The sequence below is a fragment of the Hyperolius riggenbachi genome, chromosome 4 (genome assembly GCF_040937935.1).
Source record: "Hyperolius riggenbachi isolate aHypRig1 chromosome 4, aHypRig1.pri, whole genome shotgun sequence".
In the NCBI taxonomy this organism is placed as follows: domain Eukaryota; kingdom Metazoa; phylum Chordata; class Amphibia; order Anura; family Hyperoliidae; genus Hyperolius; species Hyperolius riggenbachi.
The window spans coordinates 380,602,568-380,624,392 of NC_090649.1; the positions used below are offsets into that span (position 1 = coordinate 380,602,568).

The window sequence follows — 21,825 nt, forward strand, 5'->3', positions numbered from 1 at the left end:
AGTGATCGGAAAATGGATCAGGAAAATGATCAGAGATCTGTTCAGACCTGTTGGAAATTATCAATTCAACTCTAAATCTGACGGGAAATTGCAGTGTTGTGTACAGGGCATTAAAAATTGGTTGCATGTTAGGTGGAGCTTCACTTGTTGTGGGCCTGACCTTTGCAATCCCAATAAGTCATCCTGTGTCCTAATCTAGGGCACAGAGACAAACTGAGCCCAAATGGTGCAGTACGTCACACTCAATTGATGTAATGAGAAATAGTATACAGAGGGTACTCACAAAGGGAGGTTGCAATGGTGCAAACAACCACTGCAGGCAGGTGGAGATCAATAAACCCAACTCCACTCAGGAGTCCCCCTAAGCCGGAAATGGTCGCACCTTTCAAGGAAAAAAGGGTCCTAGGGACCTGTAGACAAGGGTCCAACGGTGTCTGCTTTTAATTTTCTCTAGTCCATGCTGAGTTTTAAGAAGCCAAAGAATTCACTGTGTAGAACAACTTGTGTGCCCCTGCAGACACAATTCCCCTCTTCATAAACAAAACCTGAAGATATTTAAAAATAAGTTTTGCTTACCTCGGGCTTCTGCCAGCCCCCTGCAGCCACCCTGTGCCCACAACGATCCTCTGGTCCCGCAGCGCAGTTTCGGTATCGCAGCTCCCCCTCCTCAGCTTGTCGCAGTGGCCATTGATCTCAGACAGGCCGCAGTACTCACTGTGCGTTGCAAGTAGTCCAGGTGACGCAGAAACTGCAGTACAGTACTGAGCGCTACCGTGTGGCACACAACTCCATGGGAGTCAATGGCAGCGTAAACCATCCTTATAGAATGTTGCGGTAGCAATGCGGGGTGCATGCGCAGATCAGGGGGACAGCATCGGTGAGGTAGCAGATGCAGTGTCACAAGCTGATTCCAGATCGATTTCAGCATGAAATTGATCTGGAATTGGTTTGTGGTGTATGGGCAGGCAACAGATCTCTCTCAGATCAGATTCGATCAGCAAGAGTTCTGTTCCTTGTTCAGTCTGCCCATACATAGTCTGTATGGGCACCTTGAGAGTCAACGCGTCTTGACAAATGGCTTTGTCAGATAAATTTAAGAAATAAAAATCTAAAATGTATTTTCCTCTCTGATTTTAGGTGCAAGTGGTCTACATTTAACAAAGCATGAAAACTTCCATGGAGGTCTGGACGCCATTTCTGTTGGGGATGGGCTATTCACTATTTTAACCACACTAAGCAAAAAAGCCAGTACGGTTCAAGTGATGCTGCAACCCATCTTAACCTATATGGCCTGTGGATATATGGGCAGACAGGTAATATGATTGTTAATATCCACGATTCAGAGGATTTCCTCTTTCACTGTGAAATATTTAGAAATTTTTCATCAGCTAAAATGGGGGCACAGCTCTACAAATTGGCAGGGAGGGGACGCTTTTCTTTTGTCGCATTACCAGCTAATTATCTTGTCTTATTAACCCCATCCTGAAGAAAAACTTCTAACAACTGATCGGGATTTATTGTAGTATAGTACAAATGCTGGACTGCGCTCTCCACTTCCTATAACAACACAAGATTGCACATAGCGTGACTCTGTATAAAATATTCACACACCACCCGTGCTACAGTGATCAAAGTGCAACACACGTGACCGCACACTCCTTCTTTGAATCTGCTCACCGGATTTGCACCACCTCAGAAACCAGGTGTGTCTAGCGTTTGTATACAATTCCACAAGGCACTTTTCTCACTTCTTCATCTTTTCTTTAATATAAAAGTTCCTCAATAAAAATACATAAAAACAACATAGTGTAATCCTATTTAAAACATCAGCCGCAATGCCCGCGCACAAATGCGCACTCACGTTATAGTTTCTTGATTAATAGCACATCAGAAGTCCCAACAGCAAGGTCTGCACGGCACCTGAATGAATGGATGAGCGGCGTCCCGACTCCCCGTTCCCTTCACGGCTACCCGGCTGCTATTGCGGCGCTTGAATCTCCCTCTCGATCGGCTCCAATCTGGTGACGTCAGACGCCCTCCGCGGAGCCACGTCCAGCGCGTCTGACGTCACCAGATTGGAGCCGATCGAGAGGGAGATTCAAGCGCCGCAATAGCAGCCGGGTAGCAGTGAAGGGAACGGGGAGTCGGGACGCCGCTCATCCATTCATTCAGGTGCCGTGCAGACCTTGCTGTTGGGACTTCTGATGTGCTATTAATCAAGAAACTATAACGTGAGTGCGCATTTGTGCGCGGGCATTGCGGCTGATGTTTTAAATAGGATTACACTATGTTGTTTTTATGTATTTTTATTGAGGAACTTTTATATTAATGAAAAGATGAAGAAGTGAGAAAAGTGCCTTGTGGAATTGTATACAAACGCTAGACACACCTGGTTTCTGAGGTGGTGCAAATCCGGTGAGCAGATTCAAAGAAGGAGTGTGCGGTCACGTGTGTTGCACTTTGATCACTGTAGCACGGGTGGTGTGTGAATATTTTATACAGAGTCACGCTATGTGCAATCTTGTGTTGTTATAGGAAGTGGAGAGCGCAGTCCAGCATTTGTACTATATTTACCATCTGGAAAAGTGTGACAGCGATCCCATTGGAACTTGTGGACATTGTATGGACAAATAATTCTATCGTTTTTCAAAATTTATTGTGATCTTAAATCTTGATTATAACTCATTGTGGATAGACAGCGCAGCCTAGTTGTTGAATTAAGATCGGGATTTATTAGTTTTTCGTTGTTTATTCATTGGTTTGATGGCCCAACTTCTGCTTCCTGATTAAAGCTCATTAACTTGTTAGGAGTACTCGTCTATGTAGCAGATTACCAGCCTGGTACTAATGTGCAGAAATGATAAAATGATATACTATAATTTCTAACTTGATGCAAAGCTGCAAACATTGTTGCGATTTGCAATCTAATCAAATGCAGTTACCCCCACCATTTGTCTGGGGCCTGAAGTATGAATTATAAACTTGCTAGTTAAGGGCTGGTTCAGATGGATGGCGACTAGAGTCCATCCCTAGTATTTACCGCCTGGATCCTTCAGTTATTGAGATAAATGGGAGCGTTCATCACTCGTAGTTTACCGCTGATTGCTTAAAGGACAACTGTAACGAGGGATGTGAAGGCTGCCATATTTAAGGAAATAAATATGGCAGCCTCCATATTATTCTCAATTCAGTTGTCCTTTAACCACTTCAGCCTTCAGTCGTTTTCACTTTATGCATCCGAGCAATTTTCACCTCCCATTCATTAGCCTATAACTTTATCACTACTTATCACAATGAACTGATCTATATCTTGTTTTTTCCGCCACCAATTAGGCTTTCTTTGGGGGGTACATTTTGCTAAGAGCCACTTTACTGTAAATGCATTTTAACAGGAAGAATAAGAAAAAAACTGAAAAAATTCATTACTTCTCAGTTTTCAGCCATTATAGTTTTAAAATAATACATGCCTCCATAATTAAAACTCATTTATTGTATTTGCCCATATGTCCCGGTTATTACACCGTTAAAATTATGTCCCTATCACAATGTATGGCGACAATATTTTATTTGGAAATAAAGGTGCATTTTTTCCGTTTTGCATCTATCACTATTTACAAGTTTAAAATAAAAAAAAAATAGAAATATTTCATCTTTACATTGATATTTAAAAAGTTTAGACCCTTAGGTAAATATTTACATGTTTTTTTTATTGTAATGTTTTTGTCTTGTTTTTTGTATTAAACATTTTATTTGGGTATTTTTCAGAGGGTGCGATGTAAGCCATAGTTTTATAATGTAAATGTGTCTTGAGTTTTATTTTTTTCACTTTTAGTTGTAGTTTTACTTTTTGGCCACAAGATGGCGGCCATGAGTTTGTTTACATGATGTTACTCTAAGCGTAACATATGCTTAGAGCGACGCATGGGGGACGTTACAGCCAGAAAAAGCGCAGCTTCCGAGAGAAGCTGACGCTTTTTCACCGGGGGAGAGGAATCAGTGATAGGGCACCATAGCCCGATTCACTGATTGCCAGGCTAACGAACCGCGGCCGGGAGAGCGCGTGCACGCGCGCGATTGCACACATGGCCTCCTGGGCGTAGCTAGTACGTCCAGGAGGCCGTAGTAGTTAATTGCCTCAGTTAACCACTTCAGCTTACAGGGTTGAGATTTTTTTTTACATCTGAGCAACTTTTACCTCCCATTCATTTGCCAATAACTTTATCACTACTCATCACAATGAATTGATCTATATCTTCTTTTTTCTGCCACCAATTAGGCTTTCTGTGGGTGATACATTTTGCTGAGAATTAATTTATTCTAAATTCATTTTAACAGGAATATTAAGAAAGAAATGGAAAAAAAACATTATTGCTCAGCTTTTGGCTATTATAGTTTGAAATTAATACATGCCACCATAATTAAAACCTATGTACTTTATTTACCAATTTCTCCCGCTTATTACACCATTTAAATTATGTCCCTATCACAATGTATGGCGCCGATATTTAATTTGGAAATAAAGGTGCATTTTTTTCAATTTGTCAATCACTATTTAGAAGGCCATAATTTAATAAATCATATTGATATACTCCTTTGACATGAATATTTAAAAAGTTCAGACCCTTAGGTAACTTATTTTTTTTTATTATTATTATTATTGTAATTTTTGTATTTTATTTTTTATTAAAACTTGTATGTGGGTATTTTTTGGTGTGGGAGGTAAACGGGATTTTAAATGTGTAAAAATGTATTTGTTTAATAAAATGTGGTTTGGGGTGTAGTTTTACTATTTGGCCACAAGATGGCCACAGTCAAATAGTCCTGGGAGCGATCGATCTCACTCCCAGGAAGAAAGAAGACCAGAGTTCAGAAAAGCCGCAGCGTCTGAAGAGACGCTGTCTGCTTTTCTCCGGGGGGGGGGGGTCCGATCAATGAAAGGGATCTATAATCCCTTTCATTGATCGCTGGGCTAACGGCTGGCGGCGGGAGCGCGCACGGGGGGCCCCGCGGGGGCGCGTGCAGCCTAACTGGACGAAAATTTTCGGCCAGTTAGGCTGAAGTGGTTAATCAAGTTTTCCGAAATGCTGCATGCAGCTTCTGCAGTCAGCGGCATTCACTGTTAAAATATCCCCCTAGGCCTCAAAATCAATGGCAAACAATGCCAAACTCTTTTGTTTCTGTGCCCTAGCAGAAAAGCGTATGACCACTGCAAAATGAGCCATCGATGCAGTTTTCAGTATACCACAAATTGGAAAGGAGGATTAGTGATAAGGAGTATAATACAATCCTCATGAACGAGTTCCATTGTTTTGTTGAGAAAGTCCTCTTGCATTATGCTGAGAATACACTGCTCGATTCTGGGTCATTTAGATGGCTCGATAGATAATTTCTGACACGTCCAATCTCCCCCCCCAGCCCCCCCCCCCCGCCGATCGATTCTGCGCTTGATTCTGCATGGAGGACAATGGTAAAAGATAAGAAAAACGAGCAGAAGATAAGCGAATCGCCCGCAGAATCGAGCGGCAAAAGCGATCGGGCGCAGAATCGACCCGTGTATTCCCAGCATTAGCTTTATTGCAGTTCCTCCACACTATGTGTACCTTGTGAAGAAGCTTTACAGTAAATTGTTTGCCACCTGTTATTGATCTCAGGCTATTTTCCCTTGCTTCTGGTCACAGCGGTATTGGACCTCTGGGGCCCGTGGAAGTTGCTGATTTTAGAAAGGATTGGTCTACTGGCTGTCATACTAATGTTTTGGCTTCAGTACATTATGGGCTGTATTCATAAAAGGCTTTGCGGTAACAAAAATCTTGGAGGGAAAATTCCGCATTCAGTATTTTAGACTTCTGTGTGCTAATTCATAAAAATGTTTACAGTTGCGATAGAAGTTCGGGGATTTCCTGAACTATGCTGGCGGTAACATGAGAAGCTGCATGAGTTCATAAATGATCTCCTTGCTGAGTTAGTTACAATAAGAGGCAGCCCCAACTTCCATTTAGATGTGCATTTTTTTTTAAAACTGCCTATCCTTGCCCTGAATCTGGGCTTGACTCTGTCTATTACTCTTTCTAAACAATCTATTTAATTGCCACCACTTAGAACTTCAAGAAATGTTACACATGCAGGCTTTCTGATGTGAAATATATCTGAAAACCGGTACCCAAGAGGTTAAAAAACACAGCCTAGGGCAGGGGTCTCAAACTCAATTTACCTGGGGGCCGCAGGAGGCAAAGTCAGGATGAAGCTGGGCCGCATAAGGGATTTCACAAAAAAAAGTCCTCAAATGTCATTATTAACCGTTTTAATTCTTTCTTCTGAACCTGAAGTGTCCTACCTTATAGTTCGCTTCAGTGCTCCCATTACAAGTAATCCGCCGTGTCCCCACCGCAAAACGAGGGCTGCAGAGCCCCCAAATCGCCCGGGGGGCAATCCGCTGGCATTTCCTGGAAGGGGCAGAGCTTTCAGCTTCAGCTCTGCCCCTCCTGATGTCAATCGCGGCGGATCGCCGCCTCTGCCCGCCCCTCTCACTCTTTCTTCACAGAGAGGGGCGGGGAGAGGCGGCGATCCATGCGGCCATTGACGTCAGGAGGGGGCAGAGCTACAGCTGGAAGCTCTGCCCCTCAGCGCAGTCATGGATGTTTGCCCGGGGGATTTGGGGGCTCTGCAGCCCTCGTTCAGCAGCGGGGATGCGGCGGATTACTTGGGAGCACTGAAGCGAACTATAAGGTAAAATAGTTCGCTTCCGTGTCTCTTTTGCCGGCGCGGGCCACAAAATATTGTACCGAGGGCCGCAAATGGGCCGCGAGTTTGAGACCCCAGGCCTAGGGTATTCTGGAAAGTCTTTTTTGACCCCCCCCCCCCCCCCCCCCCTCTCTCCGCTGCTGCCTGGGAGATCTGTCCCCATTAACACTGCTGTTATCGCTCTCTTATCACCTTTTCTAAACAGATGGTATTATCCGTCCCAATACCGCCTGCTCTAATCTTTATGAATTGACATTTAGTAACATTTGTTGAGATAATCAACATACAAGGCGTTAATTTACCTCACTGCTCTGGAATTTCAGATTTCATGCGGTAGCAGGTTTTATGAATTGACATTTTGCAAAGTAGTCGTAAAGTCAGCTGTTTTGAGCATTACCGCATGCGGGAATGCTTTATGAATAGAGTCCAATAAGTATTGAGCACAGAGGCTCATCAGAAGTGTCAGATATCACTGTGGTCTACAGACCTGCAGCAGGCAAGCTGCCTTTGGTGGTAAATTGGGAGCAGCCATTACATTTTATGCATTCGTTAAAGAATTTATCAGTAAAACTAGCTTCTAAAATATCTAATTGAAATGTATATTCAGAACTTGTGTTTTCTTTTAGGGGTCCCTTTCCACCTGCCAACTCTCTGAACCTCTGCTGTGGTTCATTTTAAGAGTTTTAGACACAAGTGAGGCCTTGAAAGCATTTCATGAAATGGGTAAGTCATTATATAAAATGAATATGAAGTTTGTAACTACGGTACATGTTCACTCTTTCAACATTGTTTGAGGTCAGTAAACAATCATAATAGAGGTAGCTAAGATCATCTGACACTCTCCCAGAAAAAAAAAAAAAAAAGTTGGCATGCACAAAGATGTTCACAGCAGTTACTCCCTGGTACTTTTGAATCACACAGGCTGAATTACTAAGGGAAGTGTGCTGTGAAGTTATAAATGTTTTGTTCGCCCTTGCTGCACTTAATTGTAGTTCACTGTGTTTTTACGTTTTCTCAACTATCCAGACCCACAATACACATCGGACATGGACAGCTGATTGTTTGTTTTTTTGGTTTTGTTTAGTTAGGACCAGCACCCTCTGCCCCCTTAAGGACCAGAGGGTGCTGGTCCAGCAAACAGCCGCTTCCCGACGAATCGCCACAATAATTTGTCGCTCCCGCCAGACACGCCGCTCTGTCCCCGCCGCAGGCTGCTCTCTCTGCCGTCGCTATGACTGCAGAGCGCTGTGCGCCGGTCAGGAGCCGCTTTCATTGGCTCCTGACCCTGTCACTCCATGTAAGCCAATGGGAACGGTTTACATGAATGACAGGGCCAGGAGCCAATACAACCGGCTCCTGCCCGGCTCACAGTGCTCTGCCGTCATAGAGGCAGCAGGGCATCACATTGTGGCGGGGGCAGAGCGTACAGAGCGGCGGGGACGGGCGGGGGCACGCGGTAAATGGGACGTAGAGTTTACGTCCGGTCAAAACCGCAGCGCCCCCTGCCCGCCGTAGATTCATACTCGCTCGATCCGCAGGTAGTTAATCTCAGATTATGGCATATGCACCCTTGCTTTCGTCTGTACCCACCTTTACATTGTGAATCGGTACTCTTTGCCTCATTGCTAGTAGAAGGTGGCTAAGGCTGCTATTATAAATGTGACCATATAGCTAGCTGTACCCAGAGCCTGTAATAGCTTGCTATAGATGTATTTACCCCTTCCAAAGAACAGGAAAAAAAGAACCCTATAGTCTGGGCAGTAATGCTGCCAAGAATAGTAAATGTGTCCTTTTTTTTTTTTTTCTTCCTCATTTGCTCAGCCGACTCCCGACTTTTTGTTACCATATGTACTTTTGCACGCCAGATGTCTCCGTCAATCACTTCTTCTACGTTTTTTTTTTTTTTACTTCAATCTTAAGTTTACACTTTAATTATACTAGATACTGTGTTTTGTTTTTTTACTTCATTAGTCTTTCTATGACAAATAGATTTTACATAATCATATGTAATTGTAACTTCACCTTACCTTACTTCACATGAGCTGAGCGTTCCTCAGTTCATGTTGTACCTATGACTTGGCTGTACCTTTTTCTTTTGTCTGGATCTCCTACCAAACTCCCTTCTTCTCCTCATATCTGTCCTCTCATTTCCTCACACAGCTTCATTAAGTTTTATGTCAGAGACCTCTGTCACCTGCTTCTCAAGCTGGGAGCACACTTGGTTTAATTCGTGGGCATTTTGCCGTAGAGTGGAAACCGTGCATGAAATCACATTCGATGATTCTATGGGCTGCATAGTATTGCATCTGTCTGCGATTCGCAATGCGGGTTTTAAAACCATACAGCATGCTGCTTTTTCCCTGCATACTGTATGCAAATCGCATGGAATTTGCATGCAATGCATTCCTTTAGAACCACACAAAATGCATGCGTTTTGCTTGCATCTTTGTAAAGAAAAAAAATAGATCTGATACTGTACTTTCTCTTGTTGAAAAGACAGAATATTTAATAAAAACACAAATAAAAATGCTAAACAGGAATCCAAAATCACAAAAATGCACAGACAAGTTTGCTTCAAGCATTATGCCTCATAAATGTCATTCCTTCCTACACCTCATACCTCATTCATCTGTCTCAAGCTTTTATATCTCGTCCCTCTCTGTTCTTACTACCTTTATCATTTAGAGCTCTCTGTATCTGATGCCTGTCCACTCTTTCCTCATCCTCACATCCCAGTCCTCTGATGCTTGTCCCTCATATTTGTCTTGTCAATGCTTCATATGACATTATTAACTACTTCCGTACCAGCAGTCTCTGCCCCCTTAAGGACCAGAGACTGCTGGTTCTGTAAAGCGGCACTTACGGACGAATTGCCGCAATAATAGGCCGCTCCAGCCGGTCACGCTGCCCTGTCCCCGCCACAGGTCCCTCTCTCTGCTGTCCCTATGACAGCAGAACTGTGACAGCGTCAGGACCCAATGAACGCGGCTCCTGACCTGCTTGCAATGTAAGCCAATGGGATTGGCTTACAGTGATGACCAGGTCAGGAGCCAATTAAATCGGCTCCTGACCGGCTCACACAGCTTTGCCATCATATAGACGGCAGGGCGAGTGAGCTGCGGTGGGGAGACAGCGGCATTATCATCGGGAGCAGTGGAACCGTGTGGCGACTGTTTGAAATCTATGTACTCTCAGATCCGCACAGCCACAAGCAGGATGTAGATTTCAACTGCGTCTGTCTGGATCCGGTTAAACCCTCAGCTAAACTTTTAAAAAGAAGTTATTGCAGGGTTTTTTAATAATGAGCCACATTGTTAGCAAGCATATTTAATGTGCTATTGAGATATCCTGGGTGCTAAAAATGATGCTCGGTACACTTTAACTACCTAACGACCGCGTCACACCAATGGGCGTAAACGCGGCGGTAGCCCCAGAACCGCCTAACGCCAATTGGTGTCAAGTCCTGGAGCTGCAGCTTCCCAGGGAACGGCCGCGCACATGCGAGATTGTTCCCTGCCCGTTCATGGAGCGGAGCTCCGTGAATAACCAGCTAGCCGCCGATCGCGGCTAGCAGACTATTTGTAAACGAAAGGGGAAAGAAATCCCCTTTGTTTAAATCAGTACAGCGCTGCGGTCTCTGGCAGCACTGTACAAGATCGGCGATCCCCGGCCTCTGATTGGCGAAGGATCGCTGTCCTCTCATAGGCTGATGCCTATGAGAGGTGGAGAACAGGACGGATTGCTGTCCTGTTCAAACCTCGAGGTGGAAGGAGAGGGAGGGGGACGGCGGCAATGAGAGTCTCTGAGGCACACAAAAAAAAAGTGGAGCAGCGATCGGACACCTCCGGCAGCATGTCCCCTTAGGGACAGAAAGAGGAGTCCGATCGCCATGCTCCTTAGCTCCTTAGGAAAAGCCTGCACAGCTTCGTGAACCAAAAAAGTACTGGTTAGGGGGGTTTAGCACTGTAGTCCTCAAGTGGTTAACATTGCAGCTATAAATTCCAGTCTTAGTATGGCTTAAAATATTGCTGCAAAGAAAATAAACATGGAGCAGGTGTACAGAGCAGCAAGCGGGAGCACATTAAATATGTTCCGGTTTTTGAAAACCGGAGCCCGGACCAAGGATTGCGTTCTGCAACCGTGCCTAGTGTGGACCGAGCCTCACAGAAATAATAAAACTAACAGTATTTATCTTTGGGATTAAATAAAGTTGTTAGCAGAACTAAAAGAAAACGGATATTGCTCTGTACACCTGCTCCATTTATTTTCTTTGCAGCAATATTTTAAAGAGAATCTGTACTCTAAAATTCTTACAACAAAAAGCATACCATTCTCTTCATTATGTTCTCCTGGGCCCCTCTGTGCTGTTTCTGCCACTCCCTGCTGCAATCCTGGATTGTAATTAACAGTTTTCAGTGTTTTTAAACAGCTTACTGTGTGACTCATGCAGAGCTTGGAGAGGGTGTGTAAAGCTTCTGCCAATGACAAGCAGTGCTGCACATTCCACACATTCCAGCCTCAGCCCGACAGAGCCGACAGAGGAAAGAAGTTAAGATTTATTACAGAGACAGTGCAACTAGAAAATGCTGCTGTAAGACAGACCACATTAGAACAGGCATAGGAACTTATAGGATAGAAGAAATAAGGCTCAACATTTTGTTAGTCTCTTTAAGCCATACTTAGACTGGAAAAAATAGCACCTATGGGGGTGGGTGTTGAGGGGAGGAGGTGGGGAGTAGGCAGTCCGAATCTCCCTACGTTTTTGTGTGCCTTTCACTACCCCTCCGTGTATCCGGAGTCTGTGGGGGTCCATGAAGTCCCAACAAGTCCGGACTATCCATTCAGTTTTTCAAAATGGATCCCCTGGAACCGGTTTTTAAAGTGTGTGGAGACGGATGCTATTTTAAACATTGGTAACCATGTCTCTGGTTTTGGTCCAGGTCCAAAAACGAAGCCACGGATACTTTTTTAAAACAAGTATGAACTGGCCCTAACTGTTAATTGCAACTTTTTAAAGTTAACACCGTTCTCTAAATGTCTTTTGTTTTTTTTACACAAAAAAATAGTTTTTGCAGTTTTTAAAGATGTTTGTTTCTGTGTTTCAGGTGGTGTTCAGCTTATATGTAACAACATGGTAACTAGCACTAGGGCTATTGTTAATACAGCCCGCAGTATGGTATCCACGATCATGAAGTTCCTTGACTCTGGCCCTAGCAAGGCTTCTGATAGCAGTTTGAAAGCAAGAGTGCTTGCCTCTGAGCCAGACAACGCAGAGGGCATCCACAACTTTGCTCCATTAGGTATGTACTTTTAAAGACCCTACAATGTTTGAGTTTGTATGTATATTCTGGTATATTCTCTGCTGGTGAAAGCAATTCATGCTGTTTTGTTGTAGATTTATTTGAGGGTGAATGGATGGGGTTTGGGGCTTTTACTGGATGTCATTGAGTTGGTTGCACCAGAGCCTAATTTTACCTAATTTAACAAAGTCTGTGTTCAGTGTAAATCATAATTAGATGGGTTACTTTAAAATTGTGAACTTTTTGTTTGGTAGAATTGAACATGGTGAACAATTCAGTTTTGTTAAAGGACCAGTATCGCGAAAAATGTAAGCAGTTAAAATTTTACAGAACCAACAGGTTTTGGGCCAGTCCATATCCTCATGGGGATGCTAAGGGTTTTCTTTGTTTTGGTCTATCAGGCATGGCGTCACCGTGACATCAGAGTCTAGGCAACAAAGGGCACATGTGAAGAGGAGTAAACATATATCATGTTTTGCACTATATCATGATAGCCGTAAAGCAAAAGCTTGTCTTAACCTTCTGATTACCATAATACATCACTTGGAATGGTCTTAATAAGGGCAATAGTTATGATATGGTCAGTGTTATTGGAATGAGTGAGTGAAAATGTTGCACTTAAAGAGACACTGAAGCAAAAAAGAAAATATGACATAATGAATTGGTTGTGTACTATGAATAATTTCTAGAAGATTAGCAGCAAAGAAAATATTCTCATACTTTTATTTTCAGGTATATAGTGTTTTATCTAACATTGCATTATTCTATAATATGTGCAGATTACACAACACTCAGCATTCAAAATGATTCTTTCAGAGCCGTCTGTGAAGTAATGACCTCTCCACTAGCAGAGGAAAAGTAAATAGTCCAGGAACAGTTGAGATAATAAGTCAGATAACAGCCCTCTCCACGACTAACTTAGTCGGAGAGCTTAACGGCTTGTTTGCATAGAGATAACAACTGGAGTTTCTCAACTCTTCCTGTACTCGAAACAATTAGACTGATGTATCTGATCTTAATGTTTTATTTCTTAGCTGTACTACACATACAAATCATAATATCATCATTTATTTTTTTTTGCTTCAGTGTCTCTTTAATGCATATTTACTTTCACCTGAAAATTGAAATTGCAGGGGCTAATCACAATTCCAATAAGTGCGTTAATTAACCAACAGCAGGTAGATTGTGACAGCTGTCAAATCGATCAATTGTTTTGAAATTGTGATCAACCCTTGCAAATTTCCACTTCCTGGGCAATAGAACAGGGTGCATTTTTCAAACTTCATTAACCGTGAAAGGAATAAGGTCTACTTCACACTACAAGTGCACTTCTAAGCCCAAATGCTTAAAGCTCTTGCTAATGTGATGTTGTGTGTCCTCACTTAAGCAGTGTAATTAAAAAAAAAAATAATCGCCCATAGCATTTGATTAGCTAGAGCTTTACAAATCCCAGGCGCTTGATAAGCACTTGTGGTGTGAACCAGCTCCTAGAGGTGTCTGTACAACAGTAATGTCTCTCATTCTGTCTTAATTTTGTATTGTATATGTGAAAAAAGTTGCTTTAGTGCAGCAAACTGCATCTTTTTTGTCATCTTTGTTTCCCTCTAGAAGGTTTTATTATATTTTAATGACTAGTAAATTGCTGTCGTAACAGGTACAATTACATCAAGCAGTCCTACTGCTCAGCCGGCAGAAGTCTTGCTACAGGCCACCCCACCCCATAGGAGAGCACGGTCTGCTGCCTGGTCCTATATTTTTCTACCAGAGGAAGCCTGGTGTGATCTCACCATCCATCTGCCAGCTGCGGTGCTGTTAAAGGAAATACACATTCAGCCTCATCTTGCCTCCCTGGCCAGTAAGTGTGGCTTTTAGTACTTGCATTGTGGGAAAGGAGCTAACATTTCATCACCTGATAATACCAACTGAATGTGCATGTTATGGAACGTGATTTTCTTCACAGGGGTTCTTCATTCCCCCACAAGACTACAATTTAAGTTTTAGTAATATTAGTATGGTTTCAGAGGTTACACGTGCTGCATTAAAGAAAATCTGAAGCCACATTAAACATGGCTTTTTAGCTTATATTCAGCAGGGGCATGTTTGCCGCGGCATAACGAGGGGTCTTTACCCCCCAAATCCCCTCCGTGGTGCCCGGGGAGCGCTTCCGTGTGAGGCAGGGCTATGAGCTGCAGCCCTGCCTCACATGCGTCTGTCAGCGGCGGATCTCCGCCTCTCCCCCACCCCTCTCAGTGAAGGAAGACTGACTATTTAGCTGGCATAGCCATTGTCTTGTGTTGTAAAGAGATGTCTGGTCTAACGAACAGGATTTCTGCTTCTAAATTAACCTCCTTAGCCGTAACCCCGTGCTGGACACGGGGTAAGCCGCCGGAGGGTGCCGCTCAGGCCCTGCTGGGCCGATTTTCATAATTTTTTTTTTTGCTGGACGCAGCTAGCACTTTGCTAGCTGCGCCAGCACTCTGATCGCCGCCGGCCTCCGCCCGATCGCCGCTATCTGATGCGCGCGCGCGGCCCCCCCCCCAGACCCCGTGTGGTGCCTGGCCAATCAGTGCCAGGCAGCGCCGAGGAGTTGTTCGGGACTCCCAATGACGTCCCGACGTCGGTGACGTCATCCCGCCCCGTCGCCATGGCGACGGGGGAAGCCCTCCAGGAAATCCCGTTCTTTGAACGGGATTTCCTGATCGCCTATCGCCGGAGGCGATCGGCGGGGCTGGGGGGATGCCGCTGAGCAGCGGCTATCATGTAGCGAGCCCTGGGCTCGCTACATGATTTAAAAAAAAAAAAAAAAAACTGCTGCGCTGCCCCCTGGCGGAATTTTTCATACCGCCAGGGGGGGTTAATGTTTCAGGGTAGGAACACTCTAGGCCAGCCTTTCTCAACCTTTTTACCCTGGAGGAACCCTGCAAATAACTTTTGAACCTCGAGGAACCCCTGAAAACAATTTTTTGATCTCGAGGAAAGCCTGCTTTTATTTGCAGGAGGTATGGTCTTTAAAAGTATGTGTAGCTTTTTATTTCACTACTCCCTATTACACTGCCACTCATACTGTCTCCTGAGCCCCCAATTTAGTGCTTCTTGTTACAGTACCACCTATTAGGCCTCTTGCACACTGCACGCGATTCCGATTCAGATTCCGCTTTTTAATCAGTTTTTACATCCGATTCAGATTCTGATTTGCAGTTTGCTCCTTGCACACTGCAAATCGGAATCTGAATCGGATGTAAAAACTGATTAAAAAGCGGAATCTGAATCGGAATCGCGTGCAGTGTGCAAGAGGCCTTATAGTGTGCTCTATTCTACTTCCCCAAGATAGGGGAAAATGCCAAGGAACCCCTGCAGAGTGCTCAAGGAACCCTGGTTGAGAAAGCCTGCTCTAGGCTGAATCACATATGCGATTCCCATAGCACATAGTGGAAAACGCATATGCGACTCTGCCTAGTGTGTTCCATTCACTTTATTTTTTTAAATATATATATATATATATATATATATATATATATATATATATATATATATAATACACTGATCCTATTAACACAGTTTTGTTCTTTAAATCCATTTAAAATCTGCTGGCGGACCCAGGGTCTACACTGCTCCCAGTAACAGCCCTCACTTGGGTTATATAAGATCATAGTGAGGATAGCAGATAAAGGTTTACCAATTAGCACCCGTGTAACTGAATTCCAAAGCAGCACTTGCTGTGTACATTTTTTTTATAACCAGGTAGTGCTAGATTTAGTTCTTATTGCAGGTGCATGTATGGTGCTACAATTGCACAGCTGCACTTTCGCACCTTTCAGAAATCCGATGTTACCCAGATGAAGTTTGCAAACTTTTGCTCCTAATAGCAGACCGTTAACAAAAAATGCTGTCTGTGTATTGCTCAATAGATTTTGTTCTGCATCCTGAGTAGTGTAGTTTGTTGGTTTGCCAGGCAGTGAGTGCCATCCAGTTGCTAAGTAATGTAGTGACATGGTAGTGTTTATAACCATGTGTAACAGCAGTTGACACATGGTGCGATTACAGAGCAACAGGAAGCTGTAACTTATTGTGTGGCTGCCACCTGCTCAGATGTACATGCAGGGGACAGTTAACTTTGCACTTGCTTTTCAGTCACTGACCTAGAATAAAATACAGCTCAGCTGTTCTATGGCTGACTTCCGTAGTCAGGCGAACTTGCTGGAGCCAAAAGCCCAACATGACTGTGAGATCATTGGATTTAAAAGAAATAATAATAAAGGTAACCTGCTTACTTCTTTCATTACAGATTTATGTTAAGAGATTTAGATGGTCATGGGGCACACACTAATTTAGGGAACCTAAATCTATTCAGTAGTTGGACAGAAATCTGTCCAGTTGTGCTTGTCAGAGTTCCAGAATAGAGCTTTGCAATTCACAATCATAATTTCTTTGCATTGACCAATTGAATGGTTTTATATTTAATTTGAACTACTTTACCTATTTCCATCCCTCTCTTTTAAGCCTGCCCATCTTCAGTCTCTGTGGAAATAAGTGCAGATGGAGTGAATATGTTGCCTTTGTCTACACCTGTAATTACCAGTGGGCTCACTTACATAAAAATCCAGCTTGTCAAAGCAGAAGTAGCCTCAGCAGTGTGCCTGCGACTCCACCGCCCTCGTGATGCAAGCACCCTCGGCCTTTCACAGATTAAATTGCTTGGTCTCACAGCTTTTGGGAACACATCCTCAGCAACAGTTAATAATCCTTTCCTTCCATCAGAGGACCAGGTGTCTAAGACCAGGTATGTGTGATTGACAGTAAATGGCAAACACAGTGATGGAAAGCGGTTGCCTGGAATAATTATTGCTGATTTTTGGGAGTTTAGAATCCATCACTGTGCAGATATGCTGCTTGGTTAAAGCCCAGCCGATCCTTTTGTTCAGTTGGGGGTGGAGATTACTAGTAGAAAGCACTAACCTTAGGCACTACTTGTCTGTCATTCAATGATGGTGGCATGGTAGATCAGTTATCAACATGTGGGGAGGGGGAGTGAACACCTTTACTGATCTAAATATTGCATTAGGCTGTAGAAATATATTGTCTGTTTTGCTTGGCATTTCTTGACACTTGGGTACTGATTGAATTATGAAAGACAATAGCGTTAAAGGTCAACTGAAGTGAGAGGGATATGCTGCCATATTTATTTCCTTATACACTTATATGGCTATGCTGGTGATCCTCTGCCTCTAAAGGTACATGGTACAATTTTCATTTTTTTTCAATTAGATAATTGTTTGATTATTCCGTTAGATCGAATATAAAGATTTTTCCAGCATGTCTAATCAGATTTTTCTCGAAAAAACAGGATAATTGTTCAAATTTCTTGATTGAAAAAAAAATTCAACTTTCATTAGATCTAATAAACGGGAAAATCGAACTTTTTTTATTGTATCGGGTATGGCCACCATAATGCTTTTAGCCACAGCCCCTGAACAAGCGTGCAGCAGATCAGGTTTTTGACATTATTAATCAGATCTGACAATATTAGCTGTATGCTTGTTTCTGGTGTTGTTCAGACACTACTGCAGCCACATAGATCGGCAGAGCTGTCAGGCAACTGGTATAGTTTGAGGAAATAAATATAAATGTGGCAGCCTCCATATACTGTACTTCTTCCTACAGTTGTCCTTTAAGGCTTGGTGATGGCTTATTTCAAGTGGTTTTCAACTTGCATGATATTTGCACTGAATGTTGGCTTGTTCAGCGCTGCAAGAATACTGGTTTAAATAATCCTTTGGATGTCCGTCCACTTCCAGGCAAATAGCGTAAGGGGGGGGGGGGGGGGGTAATTTTACCCTTTAAACACAACAAAGGGTTACACATTTTATTGAAATAAAAGCCAGTGTAATCATTTTAATGACCCATTTAAAGAGACTCCCAAGTCTCATTAAAATCAAGTTTTTATATAAAAAATGTCTTTAACGTGATTGCCCTGACTAAAACACTGCATCCCCTGATATTTAACGAAATTTACCCCCCCCCCCCCCCCTAACTCCCCCTTGCAAAATCCACAACTTTCTTGGTCGTGAATTTTGCTGCCCTGTGCACTTCCGTGAGAGGCAGAGCTTTCAGCTGCAGCTCTGCCTCTCCCCCGCCCCTCTCAATGAAGGAAGACTGAGAGGGGCAGGCGGAGGCGGAGATACGCACTGATAGACACGTGTAGAGGCAGAGCTGCAGCTGAAAGCTCTGCCTCTCATGGAAGCGCTCCTCACAGTGTGCCCCGGGGAGTTTGGGGGGGATCTAGTTAGATTTCAGCCGTAGGAAAGCAGCATTTTAGTTAGGGAAATCATGTTACAGACATTGATCTAAAAACTTGATTTTAATGAGACTTCAGAGTCTCTTTAAATATCTGTAGCCTTCATTTTTTTTTTTTTTATCTGTATGTCTATCTTCTCTTCTGCAACCCCCTTTCTTCTAACATCTGACTTTATTTTTAGCATTGGTTGGTTAAGACTTCTACATCACTGCCTAACTCATATCAGCGAACTGGAAGCAATGATGGCAAGCGCTGCAGCCCCAACAGCCAACCTATTGCAGACATGTGCTGCCTTGCTGATGTCTCCCTACTGTGGTATGCATTCGCCCAACATTGAAGCTGTTTTGGTTAAGATTGGCCTGCAGTCTACCAGGATAGGTCTGCGACTTATTGATATCCTTCTTCGTAACTGTGCAGCATCGGGCAGTGATCCTGGTGGTATGTCCCTTACTTCACCTGAAAATGAATATTGGCTTCTAATTTGAACGTATTGGACATGGTTAATGCTCACATTTTTCTTTTGACAGATTTGAATAGCCCTCTTCTTTTTGGAAGACTAAATGGTCTCTCATCTGACTCCACAATAGATATTTTGTACCAACTTGGCACAACTCAAGATCCTGGAACAAAGGATAGGTACGTTTAGGGTGCAGTCATCCTCACCTCTTTTGCGTTGCACATTTTCTCTCTCTCTCTCTCTCTCTCTCGCATCTTTTGTATTGCACATTTCTCTCGTCTCTCTCACATCTTTTGTGTTGCACATTCTCTCTCGCATCTTTTGCGTTGCACATTCTCTCTCGCATCTTTTGCATTGCACATTCTCTCTCGCATCTTTTGCATTGCACATTCTCTCTCGCATCTTTTGCATTGCACATTCTCTTTCTCTCTCTCTCTCTCTCTCTCGCTCGCTCGCATCTTTTGTATTGCACATTTCTCTCTCTCGTCTCTCTCTCTCTCACATGCTCACATCTTTTGCGTTGTGCATTCTCTCTCGCATCTTTTGCATTGCACATTTTCTCGCTCTCTCTCACACATCCTTTGCTTTGCAGAATAATTCAATAAACCATTCTATGGGGCTGTTCATATCTCTGCGTTGTAACGTATTGCCTTATTCTAACGTGTTGCATGCAGGTTTTGAATTAGCATTTATGGTATAACACGCAGTGTAAATTTTTGTGCGAATTTGTGCGTTCTGCAAGTCGCACAGTGAAAATCCAGCTGTATACAGGTAGTCCTCGGTTAACGAACGAGATAGGGACTGTAGGTTCGTTCTTAACCTGAATCTGTTCTTAAGTCTGAACATTGTGCCATCTCTGTCCCCTGTACCTCCTCTGTGCCCCCCTGTGCCTCCAGTGTTCCCCCTCTGTGTCACCTGTGCCCTTTGTACCTGTTTATACAAGTTTAAAATCCATCTTTATTTTTTTTATTTTTTTTCAAATCGATTTTCTTAAAAACTACAAGTCCAATTTGAAAAAAAAAATTGTTGGCTTGTTCCCATGGAAACAGAGAATACATGTCGTTCGTTAAGTCGGGCGTTCGTAAGTCGGGGACTACCTGTAGTTATCTTGTATATATGACGCCAGTCATATGCATCCATAGGTGTGTGTTTGTATATGATATTTTAATTTACTTTAACTGCCAAGTATTTCATAAAATGACTATAAAAGTTTGACTGTATAGTCTTGCCACATCTGTGTAATATGTGTTTAAAGTATATTTTCTTAGTTTACTGTTGTACTACGTACAAAGTTTATCTATAAAGTAACGGCCATTTTTAATTTAATCAATTAAGAAAAATATTTATATTTTAGACCCACTTTCACTTATGATTATTTTTCCGCATTATCATCTCCTTCATTTAAGCATTTATTATATCTGTCTACAAGGTGTTTCAATCCCTTTGTTGTAGTAGTATCACCTATGAGTTAGAGAAATTGGGAATTAGGTGTTCATGATAATGCTGCTGAACAAATAGCTACTGGCGTTCTGCAGTCATGTGAAAAGTGGTGCAGGAAGAAGAGAGATTAACCTTGACAGATGCAAGTTAAATTGCACAGAAAGAATACCTTGGGTGGCAATTAAAAATCAAATCATTTGTAACCCTTGCAATCAAAGCCGCACACGCAACAATAAAATAAACATTTAAAATAAGTATAGTGCTCCAAAAATGCTGCTAAAGATAAAGCTTTTATGAATGGTCTTGTTTCTGTTTTGCATGTTAATAATGTGGTGATAACAGTTGGCTGATATGTATTGTATCCTATAGAATACAGGCTCTATTGAAGTGGGTGTGCGACTCTGCTCGTGTAGCCTCGCTTAAAAGGAACGGTCGTGGCAGCTTCATTTCTCCAAACAGCTCTCCCAGAGAGTTTGGCCTTCTGATGCCATCCCCTTCTCATTTGCACTGTGTAGCAGCCATTCTGTGGCATAGCTACGAGCTTCCTGTGGAATATGACCTGCCTGGGTTGCTAAATAGAGAATTATTTGAGTAAGTATATTCTAGCTCAGATATCCACTCTTCTTACTGTATGGAAGTGTTTTTCGATCTGCAGAGCTGTGGTATACACTAATTTTGCACTAGATGGATTTGTACATCTTTGGCATTGATGGCACTTTGAACAAATAGATTAGATGAAATAACAAAAAAAATCTGTGTCGTGATGTAGCAGTACAATTGGGGAAACCGATGATTGTTGTACAAGTTAGTAGTATAAGCAAATTTAAACATGTTTGGGTAGAAGTCTTATAAATAACTCTGGTAGTTAACTGGTAGATTTCTTTAGTAGAAAAACTGATGCATAGAATCAGCCTGACCAGTTACAGACTTATTAGCTGTTCACTAGTGTTTTCTTAAACATCCGTTATGGATCAGCTGTATGAAGAATAGTATTGTTAGAACAGTTAGACATTTTGTCCTTTAAAATTAAAAATGGTATACTTTTAGGTTTAGTATGTAAGTATATCCATGTTAAGGTAAAACTAGGGAGAGAGGTGTTAAGTCACATTTCCTTATTTGATCATGGTCCGATAAAGATTTTTTATTTTTGTAGGTAAAAGGGCCTATTTCCACTGGGAGCCGCAGCAGTTTCCGAATTGATTTCGGCTCCCATTCTGCTGTGTAGCAGCAGCCCGAGTCGTTAGCCGTGCAGGATTCGATTGCCTGCTGCATAAATCTGCAGCATGCTGTCTAGATTTGCAACAAAGTGCAAACTGGATGGTAAGCCATGTAACAAAGGCAACGTTTCCCTGTACACATGCGAGCAACACTCCGAATCGGTACCAAGTGGAAACGGGCCCTAGAAGTGGGCCTCACAGGAAAAGTACAGGCAATTCACTTTGTGAACTCCCCAGATAGTGGGAAGATTTTATTCCTGTGTACTTTGACTACGTGACCTCCATATCTTAGTCTTAAAAAGTAAAGCAATTCTTATTTTTATAGTCAGTGCTCAGGACTTCCCTGTTCATGCTCTGAGGTATGTGAGCTTAGTG

At 42.8% G+C, this 21,825-nt stretch overlaps 1 protein-coding gene across 6 annotated transcripts in view; it reads left to right on the plus strand.

The window, feature by feature from the left end:
• BIRC6 (baculoviral IAP repeat containing 6) overlaps window positions 1-21,825 on the plus strand; it is a 342,965-nt gene that overhangs the window by 159,914 nt on the left and 161,226 nt on the right. For all 6 annotated transcript variants that reach the window (XM_068232104.1, XM_068232106.1, XM_068232109.1 and 3 more), the window contains exons 47-54: window positions 1,138-1,313; window positions 7,368-7,464; window positions 11,847-12,041; window positions 13,696-13,896; window positions 16,542-16,821; window positions 18,518-18,774; window positions 18,864-18,972; window positions 20,603-20,824. In XM_068232104.1, the coding sequence (XP_068088205.1) occupies window positions 1,138-1,313; window positions 7,368-7,464; window positions 11,847-12,041; window positions 13,696-13,896; window positions 16,542-16,821; window positions 18,518-18,774; window positions 18,864-18,972; window positions 20,603-20,824 (1,537 nt within the window). The remainder of the gene's footprint in view (window positions 1-1,137; window positions 1,314-7,367; window positions 7,465-11,846; window positions 12,042-13,695; window positions 13,897-16,541; window positions 16,822-18,517; window positions 18,775-18,863; window positions 18,973-20,602; window positions 20,825-21,825) is intronic.